We start from the raw sequence: 26,220 nt of genomic DNA, 5'->3' as shown, positions 1-26,220 counted from the left end.
AAACTTTTGTAATACCAGATGACTTGACAACTGAAGACTAATCAGTTAAAATACAAGAAGTGATGACTTACAGTGTGTGATATCAGGAGGCCCATAGGGATCTGATAGGTAGACATTGGTGGGCTTTCCCACTTTCAGGTAGACCACATCTGAGGTGTTCTTCAAAATGGCCACAGCCTCTTCGTGAGACACTTCCTCCAGACTGTAGTTGTTCACCTGTCCAGACACAGATACAGTCCCTGTTTGTTCAGTCAGGAGTTTTAGAGACTGCCTTGTGTTTGCTCATTGCTCCATTTGGATTAGTCCTGCACGGTCCCTGCCTCCAGGAGACTGGATTATGACAGATGGTGTTGGGGTGAGAACACGACAGCAGGAAGGTAATTAAATTAAGCGCTGGTTAAGCAAGAGGGATGCCCTCCTCAAGAGAAAGCTGGGCCTTACACTACCGAGCCAGTAGGCTGCCAGCTTTGTTTTTAAAATGTAAGCAAGAGACTCATTTAGACCGAAGATGCAAAACGAATGTTGTCAGCTGCAAGTGCACTGCCCCAATTCATTACTAGCTAATGTACTATGTACAGTGAAACCCCATTCATGGAACCACCGCTAGTCTCTTTGATATCTGGATACATAATAGTGACCATTGTTTTACACAACAAAAACATTAACTAGGTTATTGATAAAACATGACATCAGCATTTCACATCAGCCTCACTGTGACCACAGAGTTGAATAAAATTCTCCCACACACAGTGTGAACAACGATTCTAAGCTTGGCAAAGGACCGGACCGTTTTTCTGGTTACTCTAATGCGATGGCCATTATTTTTCACTGACGTTTACTGTAGCTATTGCTTTATCTTCATGTGCTCTCCCAAAAGCTCTTAAATCTGAATTTACTTTTGTACTCACCATGAGCAATCTGTCTCCAACTTGTAGCCGGCCATCTTTCTGCGCTGCCCCGCCATCAATGATTTTGGTGACGTATATGCTGTTGTCACCAGGTATGTGCTGGTTTCCAACTCCACCAGCAATACTGAAGCCAAGTCCTGTGTGTGTATGTGTGTTTGTACATATGAAAATAGTTGGTTAGTCTCTGTGTTATGTGTATGAAAGATTCATGTTGGGCATCAGACAAAAACACCATTATATGATGATGTGTATCTTGTTAATACAATATAATGTATGCCTACAAATATTTGGTTTAGCCAAGAGGTAAGGTTAATCTCTGCTGCTACTTTTGCTAAAAAAAAAAAATTACAAGTGAACTGAGGAACTGCAAATACATGTTGTATTTTGGGTGCACCATTTTTTTAAATGGTACTACACTGAAATGAATTTGATTAGATCTTGTTATACACAGAACATGCTGCAGTGAGTGTGTGTGTGTGTGTGTGTGTGTGTGTGTGCGTACGTGTGTGTTTCTGAGCCCACCTTTTGGTCCTTTGATAAGTTTGATCTCAATAATGGTCTCCAGCATTGGTCTGCGGCGCCGGACATACAACCGGACAATAGAGCCTGCAACCTTCAGGGCTTCGACCGCCTTACTATGAGAAACTTCAGACACGTCTGCATCGTTCACCCGCAGGATGCAGTCATTTACTCTGGAAGAGGAACAGTGGGGATAAGTGCACTGTTTCAATCTTCAAAAGCCACAATTTATCATTGCAAAGTAAAATCATCAATCTATTTCATCATCATCAGCCCTTCCTTTACTCTGAAATTCCCATGGCACATCTGTGTGCTGTTGCCAAGCAGGTGATAGCAAGCAGCCAAGAAAAAATGACAAAGAAAATGAGGATATTTACTTCAGAAGTAAATCAGAAGCGTGGAAATATCTGACTCAACAATCCACTAGCACAGGTGAGGGGAACAGATCGAGAACCAAGAGGAACTGATAGGCTGAGGAAAACACTGGGATTAGAACAGAACTAATGAGGCTGAGACCACACCCACAGACATGCAGAGAGAGACAGAAGAGTGCTGTGAAATAAAGAAGAAAAAGGAACAGGAAAACACAAAGCAAACCACTCAGCTCATAAATGTGACCATGACAGCATGCAGGCAGGCTGCAATTCTACTGTGCTGTCTGTCAGCAGATTCAATAACCTAGGTTAGTGATTAATCTATGAATGCATGAAAAGTCTGCTAGTCGCTAGACTCATTTATGCAATGTAAAATACTTTAAGCTTAAATTGCAATGGGGACTAGCAAAAAAAGGTTTGCCCTAAACCTTTATTATTATAGAGCCTAATTTTATACTTTTGTAAATGTCCACCTGAATCGAGACTGTGTGATGGCAGACTTCCTGATAAAAGAAAATACTGTATCGATATCATATTGTGATGAAACTGATAATAACTGGTAACAATTATGCTTATGCTTATGCTTATAGCATAGGCATAAAAACTGCAACGTACATGCACACACAAATCACCACAAAATACACCATATGCCAATACACCAAGAATATAATCCGAGCAGTGTTATTTTTTGTATTTCTGACACACACAACTAATGACAGAGGTGAATGTGTGTTGTTGTTGCAGTAGTTAACTTGCAGTGGTGACCCATGTGTTCCTACATGAGTTTTAGATGGCAATGCTGTGTATATTATACACTATTTTTGCACATTACATATGTTTGTCCACGAGAGATTGAGTGTGTTAGACTATGAGCTGTTTGTGCATGAGGGCAAACACACAAGTGCGTAAAAATCCGAATCAGCGAGCAGCTCAGTTTGAAATCCCCTGAGGTGTCGACCAAAACATCCATGCCCTGACACTCAAGGACACAACTCTCCCGGGGTACTCATAGGGACCAGCTGGGATCCACTCTGCACACACATGTATATGCGAGCGCGCACACACACACACCCACACACACACTAAAACCCATGCATACATAAACACCAATTTCTATCAGTAGGAACAGACCTTAAAAACATTCTATATTTTCCTGCTTCAAAACAGTAGCATGTACGTCACATGAGGTTATTTTCCAGTGAATCTTTAAGAAGGTAATTGAATTGACTGTGGAGTAAGACAGCCAATAACGATGAAATTCTTCACAGCAAGTCATGATATACTGACATTAACGATAACAATGATATTAAAAAATGACACATTTGTAACATATTAATAATATCCACATGAAAATGTAGTACAAATAATCCAGTGCAGATGTTAGGCCATGTGGACCTTTTGTTTTTTCAGTTCAGCTGGTTGTCTTTTCAATATTTATTAAGTGCAGCTGTTCTTTACATTATGGCTACAGACTCTCTCTCCACCTCCATGCACTTTTAATTTATTTGCCTAAAAAGAGACAAAATACAACAATAGATGAATTTGAATGACAGCTTTTTTTTTTTTAATATTGCGATATTGCAAGAATCGTTATAGTAAATTCGTTACGCCATGGTAATCACGTGATGAAAATCTGATACTGAGCACACCGTGAGATAAAAAATAAATTTACACTTCAGCAGAGAATTTTGATATGAGCTTTGTAGAATCCTCTCAGTGATACAATAGTGGGGTTATTGTGGGTTCAGTACTGACAACTGCCTCCACGAGAAACACCTGAAATGTTTCAAGCAGCCTTAAGTCAAGCTAGTGGATTAAGCATGCCTGGTGCTCTTCCACTGTGTTCAACAGCAGTGACAGGATGTGTTTCTGGCTTTCATAATATTATAGAAAACCAAATCCCTATCAGACCTCTGTCCTTACAGAGATTAGAAACCCCCTCCATCCATAATGCATTAGACTTGCTGCCTACCTTGGAGTGGGAAACCATCAATTAGGTTAACTGTGGTTTATGTCCATCCTGCATTTTTTAAAGATCTGCTCAAGACTGACTCTGGGCATGCATTATGGTCCAATCTAGTATCTGTAATCTGACAGTAATGATACTAAGCTGCAGCTTGGAGAAAGAACAGGATCTGGCCTTCAACCAAAAGCAGCATTATTCATCTCTGCTACAGGATACTGACAATATAACAGATAAGGCAGCAATTATTTTACTGCAATCTGTGTTCTTTTCTTTTTTTATCGTAATTATATCATAAAATATATACAGGATATACCCAATGCTTAGAAAAACAAAACATAATAAAACATTTCATTCCAGTGGAGTGAAAGATGTATGAGCTCAGGTTGTGTCCTACCTTGTATCCACACTTCCTTGGTTCATTGAATAAGGCTGTTAAAGAGTGGGATCCACCCTTTAGGAAAATACGCAATCATAGGCTGCAGAGGAGGTTCAGTGTTGTGGGTTTTAATTGGACAGAAATGAGACTCGGGTAGTAGCTTGTTTCTTGAGATTAACTAAACAACTTGAAGTGATCCTCAGTTTCTTGCCTGATGTATACAAGTTTCTTAAAACATTTTATCCGTGTCCAGTCTGATATTTTTTTTTCTATTTATCTCTTAATAAAAAACTGTGTTTAAGTGACTGACCTCAGGCGTCCATCCTCTGCTGCAGCTCCCCCAGGGATGATCTTGGTAATGAAGATGCCGGGGTCGTCACCGATGTGTGGGTTATCTGTCCCTCCAGCGATGCTAAAGCCCAGCCCTGAGTTACCCTGTGGCCATGGAAAGCAGTCAGTGACAACAGGGACTCTGCAGGCAGAACTTATTCTTCATGTGGTGTTCCACAATGTTAACACATCAGTGGCATGTTTCTAACACAGTACAAGGACAAGTGCCTACAGTAAAGCTGTTTTAGTGTCCTATTATAGAAACTGTAACTGAGGAAAGAGAGATATGCTGCTGTTATCTACCAAAAAGCAAAGAATCTCTGTCTTTCTGTCCTCTGAATATTTCAGAAAGTGTTCATCTACGTCACACTGAGGACCCAAGGATGTGCAATGGTGAATTTGGTGCAATTTGAACATGTGAGACTTGAAAAAACACGGAAACACTGGTGTAAGGTGGGGTTTGCAGCGCTCGACTCTATTCAGTTAGTGAGACGCACACAGAGGGATGTGATGAGAGACAGTCAGAGAAATAAACGAGTTAGAGAAAAGTAACTTTACATGGCATGTTTTAAAAAGAGAAGTAGACAGCGAAAACGAAGCACACAAAAGATGATGGTCTGCACACGCCAGTATTACTCTGGAGAAGCAGTAGGGGTGCCGGTGAAGAAAGCTAAACAATAAAAGTAATGCTGTGACCTAGTGCAGCAGCAAAACATATTTTAGCCATCTACAAGAAGGCTTAAGTTTCGGTTTATTACACGCCAACCAGCCACAACATTAAAACCACTGGCAGGCGAAATTAATAAAATGAATCTTTACAATGTAATGTTCTGTGGGGAAACCTTGAGTTCTGGCAATCGTGTGGATGTTCTTTGACACACACCACCCACCTAAACATTGAAAACCAAATAACTCCATTGTACACTGTTCAGCTGGGGAGACACTGCTGCTGAAGGGAAGAATGGTTGCCATGATGACCAAATGCACTCCCCGCATTTGGTCTGCAATGTTTAGGTGGGTGGTGAATGGAATTTCAAGAGAATAACAGGAGGTAAATGCAAAGTTTTAATTCCTGCCTTAACTTTACTGTGTAGTTTGAATGGGGAGATGTTTTTTAGTTGATTATGTATTAATATGACAAGACCGAATTAAGTCAAGGTAGTTCCGTGTGAAAGAAGATGAGCTGAAGGTGAGTTAAAGAGGGATGACAAAAAGAGTGGCAAAAAGAGTTTCTGAATGGGCTACACTCGGCACAGGGCAGCGGTTAAACCTTGCGAGAAGGTGTTCCAGGACAGTTTGGAAATTAGCTGCTCATTTAATACCAAGACCGATGAGCACCTGCGCTGTGTCCAGAGGGAAACACAGAGGCCCTATGTGCTGTTCTGTAGAAGTTTAGGCACTGATTGGGTTTATGGTGTACACCAGACAGGCTGTAAGCTGTTATCTTTCATACCAGCACCAGGGTAGGTCTAGGGCGAGGAGACCCGGATGCTGTTGAATGTTTATTAAGGTGTCTGTGTGTTTGTCTGTCATTTGTGTAAATAAAATGGGTAACAATTCATCCAAAGAAATAAAAAGAGGTCAATCTTCAGCCGAACTGGCAAACTCCTAAACAAAATGCAGCAACCTGTTGTCAGTGTTGGAAAAGTTCACTTTCTACATGAACTAGTTCAAAGCTCAGTTCACAAATTTTAAAATGAACTAGTTCAGTTCATAGCTCATAATTCAAAATTTTGAGCTAAGTTCAAGGTTCCAAAATTGAACTAGTTAATACTTCTTTTTTTTTTCAATACGCTGCAATTCGTATTCAATTTTGAATCCTTATCCAACCAGGGTTTACATTAGCATTGAGGCGACAGCCCTCAAAATACTGGTATTTCGTTAACGCTTTGTTGCCGCCTATTCAGTCCACACTAGTAGCAGCTGCAGCTTTCACCCCTACAGTATATTCTCAAAAACATGAGGAAAAACATGCCGCTTGAATGGTCTTTATCTTTATTCAGAAAACAAAAACAGTCTACAGACAAAGGTGAGATTTTTACCATCTGGGTCAGTACTGACTTTAGCATAAAATTCTTTCAAATAGTCAAACGCCATAGAGTCTGAGCGGTCTGAGCTAACGCTGCCTTCGTCCATGCTCCGTACTTTGATGACGTTTTTGTTAGTGTGACAGGTATGACAGCTGTTGCCAGGTTGGGTGTTTTTTTCAGCTACATATTAAGGGCGGTTTACGGTGTGTTTAGCGTGGGTTTTCGTGCCTTGCTCGAGGGCACCTCAGCTGGCATTTTCTCATTAATCACTCCACCACACCCAAATTTTTCCTGCCCGTCTGGTGGGGAATCGACCTGGCGACCCTCCGATCACAAGCCGCTTCCCCAACCTCTAGGCCACAGCTGTCAACCTCTAGGCCATGGCTGACAAAGGCAGCAATGGTTACAGGCCTGAAATGGCCCAATGTGTTGCCTTCAGTGCTGTACTCCATCCAAAGCTCTCCACATACCACAACAGGACTCAGTCCTCATGAGGTCCTGGTGAAAGACCTATGTCTACAGGTGTAAGTTGTCCTTTGACACATACACAAAACTACTCTGCTTTGGACAGATGAGTACCTGATTGATTATGTGAAAAAACAAACTGAAATTTTGAGAAAGTATCATTTGCAGATGGCTGAGAGACTCCAAAGACCTTCAGATGACCCAATCCACCCTTTCAAAGAGAGCGATTTTGTACTAATCAAGTGTTTGGAAAAGGTGTCTTTGTCTCCATCTCAGGTGCTGCTGACCATGAGAACAGCCCTTTTAGTTGAAGGGCTTGAGGACTAGCCTCAAACTACCCTTGTTGGCCAGAAGGTGGAGCTTGTGGATGGCATGATAGTAAGTTGATGGATTACATAAGTGGGGTGACGACTGTTATTGCTTGTACCATACTTGAGGCCTATTGATGATTGATGATTATGACTTTACATCATTTTATTGATGTGTGATGTATTTCGGTTCTGCTGATTCCCGACTAATTTGGCTGATTGGACATATGAATGCTGGGTATTGATCTTACGATCTTACGATCTTCATCCAAGCCAACAACATGCCTCTTAGACCCCATCCCTACCAACCTTCTCAAAGAAGCTTTACTCTTACTTAGCACCTGTCTATTAGACATGATCAATCTGTCCCTGATAACAGGCTATGTACCCCAGTCCTTTAAAGTAGCTGTAGTCAAACCTCTCCTTAAAAAACACACACTTGACCCAGAGGTTTTAAGCAACTATAGACCAATATCTAACCTTCCATTTCTTTCCAAGATCCTTGAAAGAACAGTCGCCAATCAGTTATACGACTTTCTTCAAAATAATAACTTATTTGAAAATTTTCAATCTGGCTTTAGAGCTCATCATAGCACAGAAACAGCATTGGTCAAAGTCACAAATGACCTCCTCCTGGCATCAGACAAGGGATTTATCTCTGTCCTTGTACTGTTAGACCTAGTGCTGCATTTGACACTATTGATGCAATCCAGTCTAGAGGTAATGCATTCATTACCTCTAGACTGGATTACCCTTCTATCAGGCTTTAGTTATCAAGCTCCTCTACTATGGAACCATCTTCCGGTTTCGGTCTGGGAGGCAGACACCCTCTCTACATTTAAGAGTAGACTAAAAACTTTCCTCTTTGATAAAGCTTATAGTTAGGGCTGGCCTAGGCCGGCCCCTAGTTATGCTGCTATAGTCTTAGACTACTGGAGGCCCTCCCATGACACACTGAGCTCTTTCTTCCATTCCCTCTCCTTCTGCACACATTCATGTATCATTAATGCATATTACTAACTCAACTTCTTCCCTGGAGTCCTTGTGCTTTCTTGTCCCGCAGATTCCTATTGATCATGACTGGACCTCCTGCTGCGGTCCTGCTGTCGTCCTGCTCAAAACCTACTGCGATTACTACTGTTTAGTCATAATCTGATTTAAATCTGTTATGACTCAGTACAGCTACTACCATTATTGTTACTACTATTGTTATCAAAATCACCATAATACCTTCTGTATGCTTCATTGTCATTATCATTATCTACATTTCCGATACTTCAGGTATTATTACTGCTGCTATGCATCTCTGCTTGTGTGCTCCTTCTCTCACACCCCACCCCCTCTGCCTCTCTCCCTTGCTCTCTCTATCTCTCTCTCTCTCTCTCGCTCTCCTGCTCTCTCTCCCTCTCTCTCGCTCTCTCTCTCTCTCTCTCTCTCTCTCTCCCTCTCTCTCAACCCAACCAGTCAAGGCAGATGGCCGCCCATCTTGAGCCGGGGTCTGCTCCGAGGTTTCTGCCTTCTAAAAGGCAGTTTTTCCTCGCCACTGTCGCCAAGTGCTTGCTCAAGGGGGAATGTTGGGCTCTCTCTATTTACAGTTTAATTAAAGAGTTTGGTCTAGACCTGCTCAAATTGGAAAGTGTCATGAGATAACTTTTGTTGTGAATTGGCGCTATATAAATAAACTGAATTGAATTGATTTGAAACGATGAATAGGAGGGGATTGTAAGGGAATTCTTTTACCTTTACTTTACTCTCTTATTCTCCCTTTAGATTAGTGGTTGACCTTGGTCATCACTGTTGTTCTCCTTCAGCTCAAGTTCAATAAATCTTTCAGCATAAGTCATCCAGGTCCAGCGTCATTTCTTAAACATTGCAGCACTGAGATTTTCTCCCGAACAGGTATGTGTCAAAGAACATCCACATGATTACTTAGGGTTATCATGGTAAAGTTTCCCCATAGAACACTGCACTGTAAAGATATGATTAATTTTATTCATTTGTCAGTGGTTTTAAAGTTGTGACTGATTGGCGTGTATCGCTCTTTCCAAAACCACCACACTGATTTTTTACATTGTCTTCATCACTACTATGTTAAAAGTGATTTCTACATAACGTTACACGGTGCATCATGCAGCATTGTTGACTGGCCATTTTGTGGTTTCTGTTACTTAACTGTGACGCACGAGTGAGAACATGGCTTAAACTAATGTTACAGTTACAGGCTACAAGGGTTGCTGTGAGATTAAGTAATTAATTTAATCCAGAATTCCTTTTGAATTTGAGGTCCAGTACTGTTATGATCAGGCATCTGACAAAGGGTCCGTTATTATTATTATCATAACACAGCAGTGACATGTAAATGAGATGATGACTAAGTGATTGAATAAAATAGTGAAATAAATATTAAATAGGTGGTTTTTATATTTAAACTAATTGCTATATTAATCAAGTAATAAAACAATTATCTTTAGAACAAACAATAAGTTAGTCATTAGATTAATCAAACAAAAGAGTTAATAAGATAGATAGTTAATAAGATAGGATAAGATTTCCTTTATTGTCCCACAATGGGAAAATTAACAATCTTATCTTAAAAAACAAACAAACAAACAAACAACCAAAAAACACTAATCAGCAGGTGCAGCCCAACTGTAAAATATGACCAGCTTATTTCAGCTTTTGAGAGTCGAGTGTGAATTAGTCGGGATGAGCGGCTCTGAAGAAAGCTGCAAGTAACAATTTACTAAAGACGCCAAGAAGTCAGCCTGTTCTGTTTTAAACAAGCACTGCACTAGTAATTTTAATGGAGAGAACTAAGCTGACTGTTGTTGTACATTGAAGCTAATATTGGTTGGTTGATGCTGGTTCATGACACTTCTTGTCTCATCTTAATATCACCAGTTACTTGGTCAAAATTGACTTTGTACTGCTCCCATTCAGAATGGTAGACGCTGAGTAATTCATTTATCAGTTTTATGTACCAATTTAGACTTCTCACTTGCTAGCTAGTTTTCACACATTCAATCAATTGCAGCAGGTAGCGTTCAGGTAATATAGCTGACTCTGGTTGGTTGGAGGATCAGTGTTACAACAATTTGTAATCTTATTTGCGTGTTTATTTTCCTCCAAAAACAGAAATATGTGAATGTAGTTTTTAATTAAGTTACATCAGTTGAGCTTTCCATGTAATACGCTTTTTATATCTGTATGTAGTAGACATTCCCTTTAAAATGACTTTTAATTTTGTTAAAAAGCACTTTTTTTTCTTTTCATTTTTTCATTTTTTTTTTGCACGATTTAACAGCATGGCTTTATTCTGCTGTCAGTATGATTATAAGGTGGTCTGAAGTATGACATATTCAATGTGTCATTACAAAATGGCTCTGACATCCTGCTGTAAGTGCATGTCACATCCCTTTTTCTTGCTCTTTATTATCATGACTTAGCTATGAAATATTGTGATTGTATTTAAAAGGCAATGGGATCATACCATGTCCTTCAGAGTGGAAGCTACATTTTGTCGGCTCTGCAAATAAAATCCCCTGGATGCCACTCACAAAATGAACATGAAGCTTTGATGAAATTGTTAGCCTATGGGAATAGCAGCTTACCTACTGAGCACCCCTGCAGGGCCTAGAATACTGAACCAAAAAACGTTGTTTATCACTTCAGGGCGACAACTGGAGAGGACCTGTCTGAGCTCACTACATAAGCTGGTTTTAGGAATCACCTGATGACAAATATGGTGGTCCTGGAGTGTGGCTGGGAGGGGGCTACTATCTATATTAAACTTATCTCTTTGAAGCCCCAGTGAGTTGGTTATTTTCACCTTTGCTGTTGGTCTGGGTTTGTCTCTACGCCTGATGGTACTGGAGCTGTAAAAAGCCCTTCCACTCAGCACCTGTTAGTATCCACTTGGCTGATATTTCCATCTCAGTGACGACTCATGAAGACTCATTTAAGAGATCATGCCAGCTGTAGCTCACAAATCCTTTTATAGAGTTGTGAAGGATAAATTTGTTTCATGCGGTTTGCATTAATGAATTTTCAAGTCAAATCTTTTAACCACGGTCAAATGTAAAATCTGATTTAGAATTATGTACAAGTCATGTTAAATTTAGGTGTCATGATCATTCAAAGTTGTTAATGGTGTTGTTTTCTTATAATACATGCTGTTTTAGTTGTCATCTTATTTCTTGCTATAGATTTGATGTGGTGGCAAGGAACAAAAGCTTAAGTTTAAAGCTAATTCTGGAACATAAAAGTCCTAACTGGTCCCACAGAATTCATACTAGGACAATTAAAAATTCTCCAACATGCATTTTAAATAGAAGCTTGTGATACATACAAAGATTACTGAACCACACACCGAGCGTAGATACTCTGTGTCTTCAGGAGACCATTGGAACCTGAGATACTCACCCTCTCTAGCGTGATTTCCTCAAATTCATATTCAATTTCTGTGCCATTGACCTGAGGAAATGGATAATAGATTAAGCCAAGACATTCACTGAATTATCTTTGTTTTAAAATGAATATACATGCCAGTCCTGGTCAATAATTATATTGGAATACAGTACACTGGCTCCAAACGAGGGCAGACTCTACATACTTAAACTGAAAGTGCCAGGTGGTTTCCATGGCCACTTGCATGTTCTGTGCTAAATAGGCCCCACCTCAAGGGAAACAATTTAAGGTGATGGTTAATCAACATTTGCTATTTCTGCAGCACAGAGGTTAGATACAGAGGAGTCAGTCTTATTCTGTATCTTACTGAGATGATTAATTAGCAGCGAGTGCTTCCGTCATTATGCATTCATACAGGAATAGCACACAAGCATATGAGATGCTGCATATCATATTCCCAGTTGGACATCATTTTTTCGAGGTAGCATCAAATATTATTATCACAACAGCAACAGCAGTGAAGGAGGAAGAGATTATTTATGATGTTACTATATGATTTGCACTCTTCAGTTTATGGTCCAGGCTTTATCACATGAATAAAGTGCCAAAATAAAAGTAATGGCAGTAAAATAGCCACAGACTGAGGCAGATGCTGTCTTGTCCTCCTTTCTGCACAAATCTGCCAAGCATCTGACTGTCAGCTGTAACAATTTTATCATGAAAGATACACCACCTCTTGGAGCCCGGTCCCTGTTTGAGTACTATTACTATATCTATTTATTCAGCTTCTGCTCTTCATCACAGTTTCATTTATTTGTTATAATGTAAAATACTGTGAAAATTGCTAGAGGTGAAGGTCTTTAGAAAGTCTTGTGCTGATCTTTTATTCATGACAAACATCAATAATTCAGAACTGTGACCTCATTTGTTTTACAAAGAGAAGTTCCACAATCAAACTATACTAATTGCACCACACATGATATCTCGCGCCCAACTCAGAGGCAGAGCAGAAAGGGAAAAACTGATTCTTACTGTTAATATGCTCCTACACAAGTGTGTTTTAACCTTCTGGAGGAATTGATCATCTACTCAAAAAGACTGATTGATGCTTTAAAAAAAACACACACACACAAAAATTCAAACTCACATAAGGAACTGACTCCAAAGCGTCTGTGTTGACGATTATTGGGGCAGGACTGGCCTGTAAGAGAGAGAGAAGGGGGAGAAAAGGTTAGGAGGAGACTGAGGAGACTTAGTTGTAGAGATAAAGAGACGTCCAGGCTCTGTCCTACGTTCCATAAACATATCCAGGGGACAAGCTTGTGGATCTCTGCATCATCAACAATTTAACAGACTTCCATTTGCTGGATGCCACCAGCCACTCCCCTCTCACACACAGAACTCCGATACAGTTGTTGTTGTTGAAAGGCTTTAACAAGAGAGAAGGATGAGAACAATAAAGCAGTATAGTAAATAAATGGAAGTTTGTATCATGCAGATGTGCAATTTGACACCTTTCTGATAGCCTTTAAACCAAGGAAGAATCTATGATTAACCCAGCACAGCAGCTTGTGTTAAAACACACCACAAATGCCTGGTCAACACCGGAGATCAAATTTTGACAAGAGCACTGATAAGACCCATCAAATGCTATTCAGCTTTCAAATCCAAGACGTCTTTGCTCTGCAGCTGTCATAGTCCTGCTACACTTCTCTCTAGTCACTATTATATATCGGAAATTTGACCTCCAGTCAGGTAAGAATATTGCATATACTGTGCAGTATGAAATGAAACCAATATCACACAGTGTACACAAAATGCTTTCACCTGATGGCCTGCAGAAAATGAACACATGGTTAAAGGTGGGACTCCCGAGAGAGGCACTCTCTGTTTTGGCCACAACGTGAGAGCAGTGACTAAACATCAGAATAACAGCCTTGTTTATACGACGTAAACAGCCTGATGTAAGAGACACACTATGGAAGATGATGCTCAAGGATGCATTTTAGATTCCTTTGAAATTCATCCTTTGATTCTGTCGTAACAAGATGAATAGAACTCAACGGCAATGAAAAAAGGATAATCATTCTTTGAATAATTAGAACACAAAAAGAATGTAACGCATACCAAGTGGTATATCATATTGCGTGTAAAAGATGAAAGCACATTTTTGAATTTCACAACAGTTGCCAAATCCTAAGCTGGACACATATTTTACATTGAGCTAGAAGGATGATCACACTAAGTGCAGTTTCTACTCACACAGAGATTTATGTCAACAGGTATTGTGTAGTTTCAGGGCACCTTAGAAATTGTGTATCCAGTGTGCTTCTGACTGACATGATGCTGTGGTCTTCGGTCCAGTGACAGCACACATCATCACCAAGAAACTCAGTCTGTCCACTCATGTCTCCATCACCACTATCTAAAGCTGAGACTACTGGTTACATTATACTCTGTGAGACTGGCTGGTTCTTTATGTTACTGCTAGAGGAGATGAGATTTACTGAGACAATCTGGTTCTAAAATGCTGTGCACCACACAGATGGAAGAACCTGCAGAAACTTTCAAAATCGACTTTTAATCAACTTAAATTTCTTTCAACAGACAGAGAGTGGTGTAAACGTAAGTGTTTTATTTGAACTGATATTACGTCTATTACTGTATGTATGTTAAGGTCCTGCTCAGGGTTTCTTCCTGTTAAAAGGGAGTTTTTCCTTGCCCCTGTCTGCTTGCTTGGGGGTTCAGGCTCTGGGTCTCTGTAAAGCATCTAGAGACAATTTTGATTGTATAAGGTGCTATATAAATAAATTGTAATTTAATTGAAATTTCGTTTTTATTGTTTTGTATGTATTGTAATTTCAATATTGTTTTTATATGTGTTGTTATCAGGGTGCTTGCAGGAGAGAGAGAGATTGTCCTCAGTGACTTTCCCTGTTTAAATAATGCCATACCATTAATGTCTCTATTTCTTATTATTGCACTGTATATGGCTCTCAGGCCACTTGGTACCAGGCCACCTTTGGCCAAAGGTCGTTGATTGACTTTGTTGTGGTATCTTCTGACCTGTGGCTGTATGTCTAGTACACATGGGTGAAGAAAGGACCAGAGCTGTCAACTGATCACCACCTGATGGTGGGTTTTCAACTCCCACTTCAAGAATAATTTCTCACACATCTCGGAGTCAGATAGGAAAGGCAGGGCTTGCCATGGGGGGTTTGCTCATCCAGTCTACATGTGTTTTGTGGACTTGGAGAAGGCCTTTGGGGAACTGGGACCATTGCATCCGGTACTTTGTGTTGAAAGGAGCCAGCTGATTTTTGCTGATATTTTTCTCATTAATAATAATGAAAAAACACATCAGTGGATGTGATTTTTGACCGACAGCTGATCTGTGACAAGTGGGGCTCAGATATACCAAGATGTCAAGAGCATCGACCATAAAAGATGGAGACTAACCAAAATAACTGAATGAACAATAAATATAGAAACAAAGCAAATAACGAAGAACCCAGAGACTACTTCATCAAGTCAAGACAAACTAAGAAAATATCTCCGGCAAGAATTATCCACATTCTCTCAAGTTAAATTCCCATTAATTGTATTTTCTTTAAACCTAAGGTGAAATATGATTCCATTATTTTGCTCCAGAACACAAACTGTAAGACATTTTTTCTTCAGAGAAAGGTGTATTTAAAGCAGTAATTATACCCTACATTTTCATTTGTTTATAGATTCTACATTGAACGCTAATGTACCCCAGTTTGTCTTTTCAGGAAATTAATATGCAGCATCTCCTAGCTTAGTCCTGAGGCATTTACACTCATTTGAATTATTCATTTCAGTTATTGAATCACTGTGGCTCCTTCAAATAAGCAAGTGTGACTTTGAACATCATAGAGACCGACAGCAACACAGCGACTAACTAACTGACAGAATTTAACAAAAAGAAAAGATTACAGTGAGTCGACTGTGCAGGATTACAAAGCCAGAAACTCACTGAAGACAAATGCTGTTTGTGAGAGAAATGATGAGGGGAATTAAGATGCTTTTGATTGCCATGCACGGAAACTAATCATACGAATGTATTCACAGTTCTCAGAGAGAACAGCACATTCAAACAGTACAACATAACAACATGTGAAGCCTGAAAGGCAGCCCTTTTACCAATGCAAATAAATCACACATCTGTTCAAACACAAGCAAATACTCTCTCATCACATATATTCACTTGTACATAAACACTGCACCCCTGCAATGCAGAAAGTGTCCAGCAAGGACAATGTGTCTCCCACTTGTTGGAGACGCAAAAAGAGAAGGAACAACAAATAGTTTATACATCAATTCTGCTTCTGTTTGCCCCCAAAAAACAGAGAACTCAAATAATTCAGTTGTAGGTTGGGAGGATGTGTTATTTATCTTCTTCCTGTTCTGATGGTTAAGATATTCACTTCATTCATTCATTCATTCATTCATTTCTTCATACATTCACTTCCTTAGATTAGTTTATTGGAACAAATAAGGAAACACACATTCAATAAAAACAGTAATCACAGAGCAGGAAAGGGAAGAAACCTAAAAGGCTCATTCAGAGTATTCCCCACATTTAAACAAACAGAAGAATAACTTGTCACAGCCAACAAAAATAACGCACAGCATAAATAATAACCAACATAGCAGCAAGCATAAAAAGTAATAAAACACACGCATATACACGTGCACACACACACACATGTATGTTGCCCCACACAGATGCCTGAGAGATAACAACCACATGGCCACTCAGCTGTGGACATAAATGACATGCTTAACTGCACACTTATTTCTCTTCTTGTTCAAGCATTTTAACGTCGCCATGTGATCAACTGTCTCCAGTAGTGCATTACCCCTGTGCTTGATCTGAGGGGAGCTATAGGAGCTATAAACTATAAATTATACCAATGATGGTATCATAGTCTAATAATGTTGAATGATCAATTAGAATTCTGCCAGCAATGAAAAAATACATTTATAGCCCAGTGCTGTGTAGTCTGACGGAAGGCTTGACGTGGACGGTTGTATTAAATAGGTCAGCTTTGCTGTCAGGTCAGATGCCCTCCTGCATAGCTTGTTTCTAATGTATACCATTTAGTACATATTCAACTAAAACATTTGAGCTGAATCGTCGGAATACAAATTGCCACAATATGGTGTATTTTGTTGTTCTGCTTATGAACTATCATTGTGATATTGTGCTGAAGAGGACCGAAACATCACATTCATCAGCTAAAGCATGAAGCACTAACTGAAAGCTGATAAAGGTAAAACATTTAGCTGTGGAGATGTTGCAGCATCAAACACTTGACATGTTACAGAGTGATGTCACAGAGCAAGTTGCTTGTATTTCTTCAAGTCGCGTCCTGCGCTCCTATTGAGTTTTGCTCAATAATTCAGCCGCACCTCTGTGTATAGTGGCTCAAAACAAGGGAGTGTATCTATAATTCACTGGCATGTCATGTAAAAATAGTCAACAACACAATATGAAATGTGGATGCCGCAGAAGTCAGTGAGGTGAGTCCTGCTCATTGAGAGAATTTTTAGACCCAGACTTCAACACAGTTATTATAGAGAGGCACACTGTGTCATCATGGCTGCCATTAGAGCTGGGCACTCCTTTGCAACGGTATCTTGAGAAATTAAAAACATATGAAAGAGGGTATTTTTAAGCCTCTGTATTGTGGGCAACATTTGAACATGAAAAAGGAGTTGAGGACGTGTATCTAAGTAACAGTCTTATCAGTGGTGATAAACGTTGAAGCTTTACGTAACGCATGCCTAAGAGATTACTGCTAGTTAATGTGACTGTTGCACTACTCTGATGTCGCCAATATATCTGCTGAGTTTATAGCAGCTATATCTGTACCAGAATATAAGAATATATAGCTGTATGGGCTCACCTAAAAAGTGGCTTATGCAAAAAATATAATCTCTTAATATATCATTACCTTTTATTTCAAACTCTCAACTGGTAAACTCTTAGTATTGGCTTCATAGTCTGTTGTCTTTTGCCAACTTTAACTTCTACCACAGGCAGGAGTCTGGACAAGGACCCTGAATTATAGTGTCACAGACATGCACTTTGTCTGTCCAACATCCAGTCTGACCACCTCCCTTAAAATCTCAAATTAACTTTTACAAGATGTACAATAGCTGTAATACTCATCTATTTTATTGCCAGGAAAAAGGCCAAGCAGTTTGTCATATATCTCCAATAAAACTGTGTCACATCAAAAAGTGCAGCACCAAAATCTCCCACATTACAATTTACCTTATCTCAAGTTGACAGAAGTCACAAACAAATCTACAGCGACAGCTTGCAGGTACTCATGGACACACCTGCTGATGTAGTCTGATAGCTGCAGTGTTTTACCTGATAGGGGTCCTGCCAGCTCTGGATGCAGCCACACTCTGAGGGCCACAGGTCACAGCTCCCCCCCTTGGCTCTTACTGCCACCAATCTGCTAGGGCTCCTGGATGTGCTATCCAAATGCAAGGCTCCCATTCGGGGAAGGGTGGCTCCGCCCGAGACAGATCCATGCTGGTACCGCTGGCATGGGTGCTGATGTTGATGGTGGTGATGATTGCTGGGATACTGATGATGCCAGCTGAAGGAACATGGCACCGCCCCACAGTCCCCCTTTCCATCCAGGTCCGCAAAGCAACTCTGTTGTCTACTCAGGTAAGCAGTCATGCTGCTGCAACACTAACCTCTGCTTACTTCAACACTTTTTCTTTTGCTTCGCTCTGTTCCTCCTCTGTAGGTTACTGGTACAGTCATCAAACACAAGACACGGTGCTGCCTGATGTATGAGCTGTTCACTCTGGAAAAATGAATGATGAATGAACCAGCTGGCTGGCTGACTGCCTGCTGTTGCTGTACAGACTACATAGGGCGTGTGTGTGTGTGTGTGTGTGTGTGTGTGTGTGTGTCTCAGAGCCTCTGGAGCGAGAGAATGATAGATGAGAGAGAGAGAAAGAGAGAGGGAGGCAAAGAGAGAGAGAGAAAGGGGAGGGAGGAGGAGGGAAGAGAGGGATAGAGATGCATAGAGCAAGATACTCCATGAGAGGGAAATGAAGTGAGAGGGGAGGAAGAGAGCTGAGTGAGAGAGGAATTGGGATAAGAAAGGGGGAGAAAGAGAGAGATGAATAAGAGAGAGTTATGGAAAGGAGAAACGCAGATAAGAACAGCAGGAACTAAAGAGAGAAAGAGAAAGCAGTCTGTGTGTTGGATGACAGCCCTCTCTCAATACATGACTCAACTGGCGGTGCTGCTTGACAGCATCCACACCTCCAGGCATATACAACTGATGGTCATACTGCTGGGAACTGGAGGCAATGGATGCTTGAACTACAAATCCCAACACTGCCTCTATGAGAGGGTCAAAGACGAGAGGCTTACCAAGATTTCCCTTGTCAAATCACATGTTGTGGTTTTTGGAAACAAAGAATAGTGACATCAATTCTGTGCTTAATGATGCACAACAATCAATCAAAAGCTACGTTTAATGCAAAAGGTGCTGTTAGTAGTAACAAATTTGCAGATGATTATCAGCAGCATCTGTCATTCTAAATAACTGTTGAGCTCTTAGTTCAGTTTTTATTTTACTGCCTGCAAATTCTGCTCTTAACAGCTCAACATCCACTACCAGCAGCCATCTGTATTGATTCTCTGATATACCCAGCATATGCTTCGTGCAAACATACTCAGCAGTTTTGTGGGGATCAAAAACAAAAGCAGAGCTAAAATGGGGAGTGAGCACTGAACTTTCATCAGGCACACACAAATATGACTGCGGATTAATGCTAATGCATCTGCTGGATGTGTATAGCTAACTATAATAGTTGCTAATACATTAAGAATCGCACAAGCCACCGACCGTCACATTGATCCAAACCTTCTACACTCAATCTCACAGCTGAAGAACGCAAAAAAAACAAACCATGAGTTGTTAGGCATTAAAGTTAAAGCGTACTAATTCAGTCTAATCATAAAGTGCATTTGTTGACTTGCACCTCCCCCTCTTCTTCAGTCAGATGAAATCAGGGTCATAAGGCTTTTAGCTGCGAGCAAATTATGCTAAAACATCCAGCTGCTTTAGCATCAACATCATGCGTGATGTCAGGTCAGGAAACGAGCTGAATACCTCATGGTGTGTGTGAAACATACCAAAACACACGTACATATTCTCAAGTCTCATGTGGAGACGATATGACCATGACAGCTTTCCACACTGTGATATCAAAAAACAGCTTTAGCTATGGAGGGATATCTAGTTTTTCTATTGCACACAGCCCTGCGATCAGATGGTCTGTTCTGCGATGCTTTAGTACGTGTGTGGGCGTTACCATTACCCACTCCATCTACCAGAGGCAACGGCGACAACACAGTCAGTGATGGAGAATAATACCTCATCAGAGCGGACCGAGGCAGCGGACGGCATGCCCTCGTAGGAGAGAGGGCATCAGTGGGTATCCTGAGTGTGTGTGTGCATGTGCTATTATAATGAGAAATGAAGAGTGTGTGTGTGTGGGTAGCAGGGGGCACGGTTAGATGGATGAAAAAGGCGCAAATCAACAAACACAGACCTTCAAGCTCAGTTGCCATTTTTGACGTCCTCCCTTCACTCCTCCATGTGCTTACAGGTTCACCCACATGCCTGATTTCATTCTGATGGGATGCTGTCACTTTCCAGCGTCGCTGTACTCTCAATCACACGACTATTCCAACATGGAGGATGGTCAGCATTAGAGACTAACTCATAAAAAAAATGGTCAATGTACGAGATGACTTTTCAATGTTATATTTACATTATCAGACATTAAAGAAATTTGTGTTCGAGGTTTAAAGACAGTGTGCGATACCTGACCTTTATTGACATTTATCTGGAACATGTACATCCTGAAACAACATTCACCTGAACCCTCATCATTGCATTCCACCCCATGCCCCGTCCCATGCACAATCTCCTCCCAAATGAAAGCTAAAATTAGAATATGAGGCTTAGAGTAACACATTCATATTATTAAAGACTAAGGTTAGGTAAGGACTAAAGTAAGAACGTTTTGCTTTCAGACTACTTACTGATTTATCACATACATTAACTTATTTGGTTCCTTTAAACGTCTAACATATGCACACATGCAAATTTAAGTGTGCATTTGGTGACTCATGCAGAAATCTTAGCCTTCTTTATACTTCTAATCCTTCTCTCTGCACAAATTGATGCTATCAGAAGTTTTACACTGTTAGAGGATAACTGCACTATGACAAAGTGAGTCCTTATCTTCTGTGTATTTTTACAGTGGGCGAGTTACTGTTGACCGACTGCTGACTGGATCATTTCTGTCAAGAGGTAAATTCTCACTATAACAGACCCACTTATTAAGTATTACTGACACTGTGCTGGAGCTGCGGTGAACCAATGGAGGGAAACAGAAAGGTCAAATCGTGAAAAATAACAGGTATCACATTGTCGCTCTCGTTTCTTGTGTTACAGCACTAAATGGAGAGAAGCTGTTGTTCCTGCTGAAACTAAAGGTCTTCATCATCTGAACTATTAAAAGTCATATCACTGTTTGGACCTGGCTTATTTTCTCTCCCATCTGCGTCTCTGTGCTGCAGATATCGCCCCTCCGCAGACATAAAATTTCAGACACTTGTTGCAGTGGTCGGTCAGTTGTAATAAATCAGATGCAGTGGTTGTTTGTATTGATTTCCTTTCCTTCTTACCATATTTTACCCCACCTCACCTTTCTTCAGCTTGCCTTGCGGTCTTTCAGAAAAGCAATGACTACTGCACCTCCATAGTTTAGTTATAAAGAGCTGATGTTATGTAAAAATGTGTGCAGTAAACATGGACACTTAAGAAGTGTGTGTAAGATCACACACAGTGAGGTAACTGGGTGGGGTGTTTCTAAAGCCCATGAGGATAGCCCCATTGCTCATTTCTCAGCTGCAGTCTCATCTCAAAGGAGCTTATGATTTTGCTGCTTCACCCTCACCTCAATAAATAAATAGGCTTAAATAAAGTGCATTTTTTTTAATAAAATACAAATTAATGTGGTTTCTGTGATTGTTTAACATACAATCCTTTCTCCAAGATGGAATGCTATCCAACAGCTGTGCTATGTGTGTGGAAGGAGTCTCAAGCAAATGTGTTTGCTGTGTGTGTGTGTGTGTGTGTGTCTGAGTTTCATTGTCACTCCACTCAGATACCATTTGACCCTTGACACAAACTTGGGATGCGCCAATCAAAATGTGACAGATCATTTAGTTTGTTGGTGCCACTTGACTGAACAGCTCTCAGACACTCAGGCCACTATCACTGAGGAACACAATCCTTTCTGCACACCAAGGAAGACAATTTGTAGCAGGAAAGTGCACAAAGATGTGCTTCAATGTAAAACGCAAAAGTGCAAATACATGCAGTGGTCTCGTTTTACAGCAGGTCTAATGGTCATTCTAACAAATATCTTTCTATTACATTAATCTATGTGCATATGGGTTTTACACTTGTTTTTCTATGTATGTTTCTATGTATGTATGCAATACATCTAACTTGCCACAGGGGGGCACTTACAGTACGGCTTCAAGCTGCAGAGAAAGGAGCTGGGATGAAAATCTAGAGCTTTCTTCACAAACAAATCACACATTAATGTCTTTCCACGGAAAAGGATGAAAGGCAGTATAGTTTTAGAAATGCAGAACTCTTTTCTCACTTTTTTTTTCTTTAACAATTTTTAAGTTCCGGTCACTGGTGTGTTTCTGCTGGCTTTACAGAGAGTCTAACAAATCAAACTGCAGCTCTGAAAACATGCTGAACAACGCATTTTAACAAAGCCAAATCTGACTCAGGGATGGACGGACCATCTGGAGAACCGAAAGCTGTCCCTGAGAGCTGGTCATCCTGTCCGTCGGAGCAGCAACACTGATACAAAAAGGATGAACTAATAAACGAAACATCCACAAGGCCTAACACCTTCACTGGATTATGTACACCAAAGACAGCAAAGAAATGTTTGGCTTAGCACTGTTTCCTGTCACACACTTCAAACTAATATCTAGTCCACTGTGGGGATGTAATGATTCTTTTTTAAAACACGTCACCTGTAAGGAATCAGGATAAAACTACTTAAATGACTACATATCAGAATTCATTTGAATGTTATAATACATTTTTTCAACAATAATAGAAGTTATGTATTTAAAATAGTAAAGAGTTAATAGCAACCATTTGGAGCTCAGTTTAATGCAGTTTCAAGCATGCAATCAGCGAAGTTGATCAATATGACTGCCTAAAATATCCCACCCCAGCTCAACATTTATTGCCTCACAGCTGCAATTATCTAGGCTGAGCTAGTATCAGTACAACACTATAAAAGCAGAACACTGACAGAGAATAGCATGCACTGCAGTCTTTTTGGTAAATACATGAAAGGCTAAAAGGCATCCATCATCATGGTCTTAACTTCCACTGCCCCTAATGATGTTCACTAAAACTCACTCTACCCTGCCTAACTGCCTCACTAAAACTAAATGACGCATGTTTGCCAGCTCTCTCAAACTGACCTGTGACAAGTCTCATATGCTCACCATTGGTTGAAAAGTCCTCGCAAAAACTACACATAACCTCTGCTCTGCCTCGCTGTCGTCACTCACTGTTTGTCTGCGAGATTGTCTCCACCCATCCCTCTCCTTTCTGGTGCTGATCCATAACTTCACCACAAGTTCATAATTGCAACAGCCTTCTTTATGGTACACCATCAAAGTCCTTCATAATTTTCAGTACATCCAGAACTCCGCCGCTCACCCTACTCACTCATTCACACACCCATTACCACATCACTCTTCTCCTAAAACACCTCCTCTGACTTAATGCCAACCTACTGTCCCCACCATCCAGGACCAGACACTGGACCTCTGGAACTCTCTTCACAAACACATGCAAGACTGCATCAATCCGTATGAGCATTTACATAATACTTGATTTAATATCCTGTCCTGCTAAATGCCTGTATTGAGTTTTAATTTTCTAAATCCCTTCTTTTATTTTCATTCTTTATTTCTTTATTTCTTTCTTTAATTTTCTTAGTCATTTTTTAAGTATATTGAATTGCGCTCTATAAATAAAACGCATCAGTTATATTATTATTAACTTTTTAATCAAATGCTAACAAAATCGATAGTGGACATGCTTTGCACTGACAGGTCAAACATCTGAAAATCCAAGTATAAAAAGTACTAAAACAAATAATTTACATGATAATAAGTTACATAAGTCATGTTGCCATGATAAATATCAACTTTCAGGATTACTGACATATACAACAATTAGCATGAAATGTTACAGACAGAAAAAAAGAAAAAGACCAAATGTCCCATCAACTGCTAGAGGCTGCGCTCCTCACATCCAACCATACCAGAACAACCAAGGGTCTGAACTGCTTCCTTACAGCTAAAACATCCCTGTCTATGATGAATTCCACTCTGCCAAGTACTGCACAACAGGGGACACTACATGCACTACACTGCATTACAAGCACTGCAAGTATTTTTATTATACCATTAATGGCATAATGGCACAAACCGGAGAACTGGACAAATAAACTTAATGAAACAATCAAAAAACAAAAACAAACAAAAAAAAAAAGGTGGCTGACTAATCACCATCTTTCTAATGAAAGTTTAAACAACTTGTTGGAAAACTGCATTTTTTACACTACACTACATGTAAGTAATAGAACAGGCTGTGAAGTGAGAGCCCTGGATGGTTTCATTATGGTTGCATATGTAGTTGCTAACTAAGAATAATCCTGTGCCTGTCATTAAGGAGCTATCTTTATTTAGTAAGATCAAAACAAGCCTGCTGCCTTTTGCTTTTCGTGTGACTTCTGTCCTTTTTTGTTCTGCACTTTGTTCAGCAGCTGTGGCTCAGGAGGTAGAATGGGTTGTCCACTCATCATAAGGTTGGTAGTTTGATCCCTGGTTCCTCCAGTCTGCATGTCTCCTTAAGCAAGACTGAATCCCAAATATCAAAGTGTCCTGAACCTCAAATTGCTCCTGATGCTGCGTCATCGGTGTGTGAAAAAAAAAAAGTTAGATCATGGCTTCTGATGGATAACAGCCTCTGCTATTAGTGTCTGAATGTGTGTGAACGTGACAGTAGTGTTAAAGTGCTTTGAGTGGTCAGTACGACTAGAAACGTGCTATATAAGAAGCACAGTCCAATCACAATTTACCTTAACGCTGCTTTCCTGACATGAGTCTTGATACCAGTGGTATTCAAATACAGTTAAATATAGATTCAAGAAGTAAAAAATGTGTGCTAGGATCTTAAAGAGACACTGTTGTCTACAGGGAATGGTCAATCAATCACAAGAAAGCTGTAATAAGAGCCTGAACATTCTAAAAGTATATGAAACCTTCCAACACAGGGATGTCAATCGATCTCCAAGCTCATGCAAACTTTCTAACCTGTGACTTGTCGTCAGTGCCACAGTGTCTCTTCTTCAGCTTCCCGGTCAGGGTCTGTTTCCACTTGCAGACAGTAACTAGTGAGGGCCATTTCACCGGGCTCAAATTGAGATTGAGTCCCATGCTGAGGCTTCCAAGGTCTGGGGCCCAGCCCCGCAACATCTCCATGGACACTCTCTTCTTGAGGGTCCCCAAACTCTCAGAATGTGGAGGGGACAGGAGGTTCGGGACACTTCCTCCATGGAGAGTGTATCCCAGGGATGAGTTGTTGATCATGCTGTCCCACCGTCGCTTGCCAATAAAGCTCATGTTTAACCTGGTTTCAAATGTACCCTGACTGACCGATATCATAAAGCAGGTCAGACAGCTTCTACAAACAACTAGGCATCCTGTTTAAGTAAAGATACCCCAACAAAGAAAAAAATTCAGTAATTTCCCACAACATCTTCGGAGGTATAATAATCCATGGGTCAGCTGTACCTCCAGATACCAGCTTATCCTGTTCTCAAAATCAACTTCTCATCCATGACCTGGAGTTGGTGTGGATTAGCAGCTCTGCACTGGACACATCTGCTCTTTTCACAGCTGCGTTTTGGTGTGACATAGTGCATTCTTAGATAGGAGGACTTCAGAACAATAGATGTAGTGGAGCTGTCAATGGGTGATAATGCTCTGGGGGGGGTGTAAGCAAGGGAGAAACACTTGTGACACATACTCAATATATCTGATTGGGTGAGAGCTGCAGTGGCTGGACCACAGACGTGATCTGATTGGATTAGGCAGGGAAGAGTGCTGGGTGCTGGAGCCCACTGATATAAATCACATGGAGGCATAATTAATGCCTGAGGGAAGTCAGCTCTGTCAGGAAGCCAAAACTAGATTAGAGACAGATCAATGGAGCACGTTAGGAAAAGAGGTGGAGCATCAGTGATCTATGCCAAACGAACACCCATCCAACATCCAACCCACTATAACGAGCCAAAAAAACAAAACAAAACACACACACACAAAAACAAAAAACGAA

At 40.4% G+C, this 26,220-nt stretch overlaps 1 protein-coding gene across 23 annotated transcripts in view; it reads right to left on the bottom strand.

The window, feature by feature from the left end:
* Positions 1-26,220, bottom strand: part of dlg2 (discs, large homolog 2 (Drosophila)) — a 174,311-nt gene that overhangs the window by 33,062 nt on the left and 115,029 nt on the right. For 22 of the 23 annotated variants that reach the window (XR_006845155.1, XM_046409776.1, XM_046409780.1 and 19 more), the window contains 6 exons: positions 12,831-12,884; positions 11,699-11,749; positions 4,454-4,578; positions 1,431-1,600; positions 909-1,045; positions 72-216 (listed from right to left, as the gene is read on the bottom strand). Coding sequence is in view for 22 of the 23 variants with exons in the window: in XM_046409776.1 (XP_046265732.1) it covers positions 72-216; positions 909-1,045; positions 1,431-1,600; positions 4,454-4,578; positions 11,699-11,749; positions 12,831-12,884 (682 nt within the window). In the remaining variant the exon portion in view is untranslated. Of the gene's footprint in view, positions 1-71; positions 217-908; positions 1,046-1,430; positions 1,601-4,453; positions 4,579-11,698; positions 11,750-12,830; positions 12,885-18,092; positions 18,616-26,220 lie in introns of those variants that run through there. The other variant, XM_046409793.1, reaches the window with a different exon arrangement.

Source organism: Scatophagus argus, chromosome 14 (assembly GCF_020382885.2).
Source record: "Scatophagus argus isolate fScaArg1 chromosome 14, fScaArg1.pri, whole genome shotgun sequence".
In the NCBI taxonomy this organism is placed as follows: Eukaryota; Metazoa; Chordata; class Actinopteri; family Scatophagidae; genus Scatophagus; species Scatophagus argus.
The sequence above is the reverse complement of the archived record's forward strand: the minus strand, read 5'-3'. Positions and strand labels throughout refer to the sequence as shown.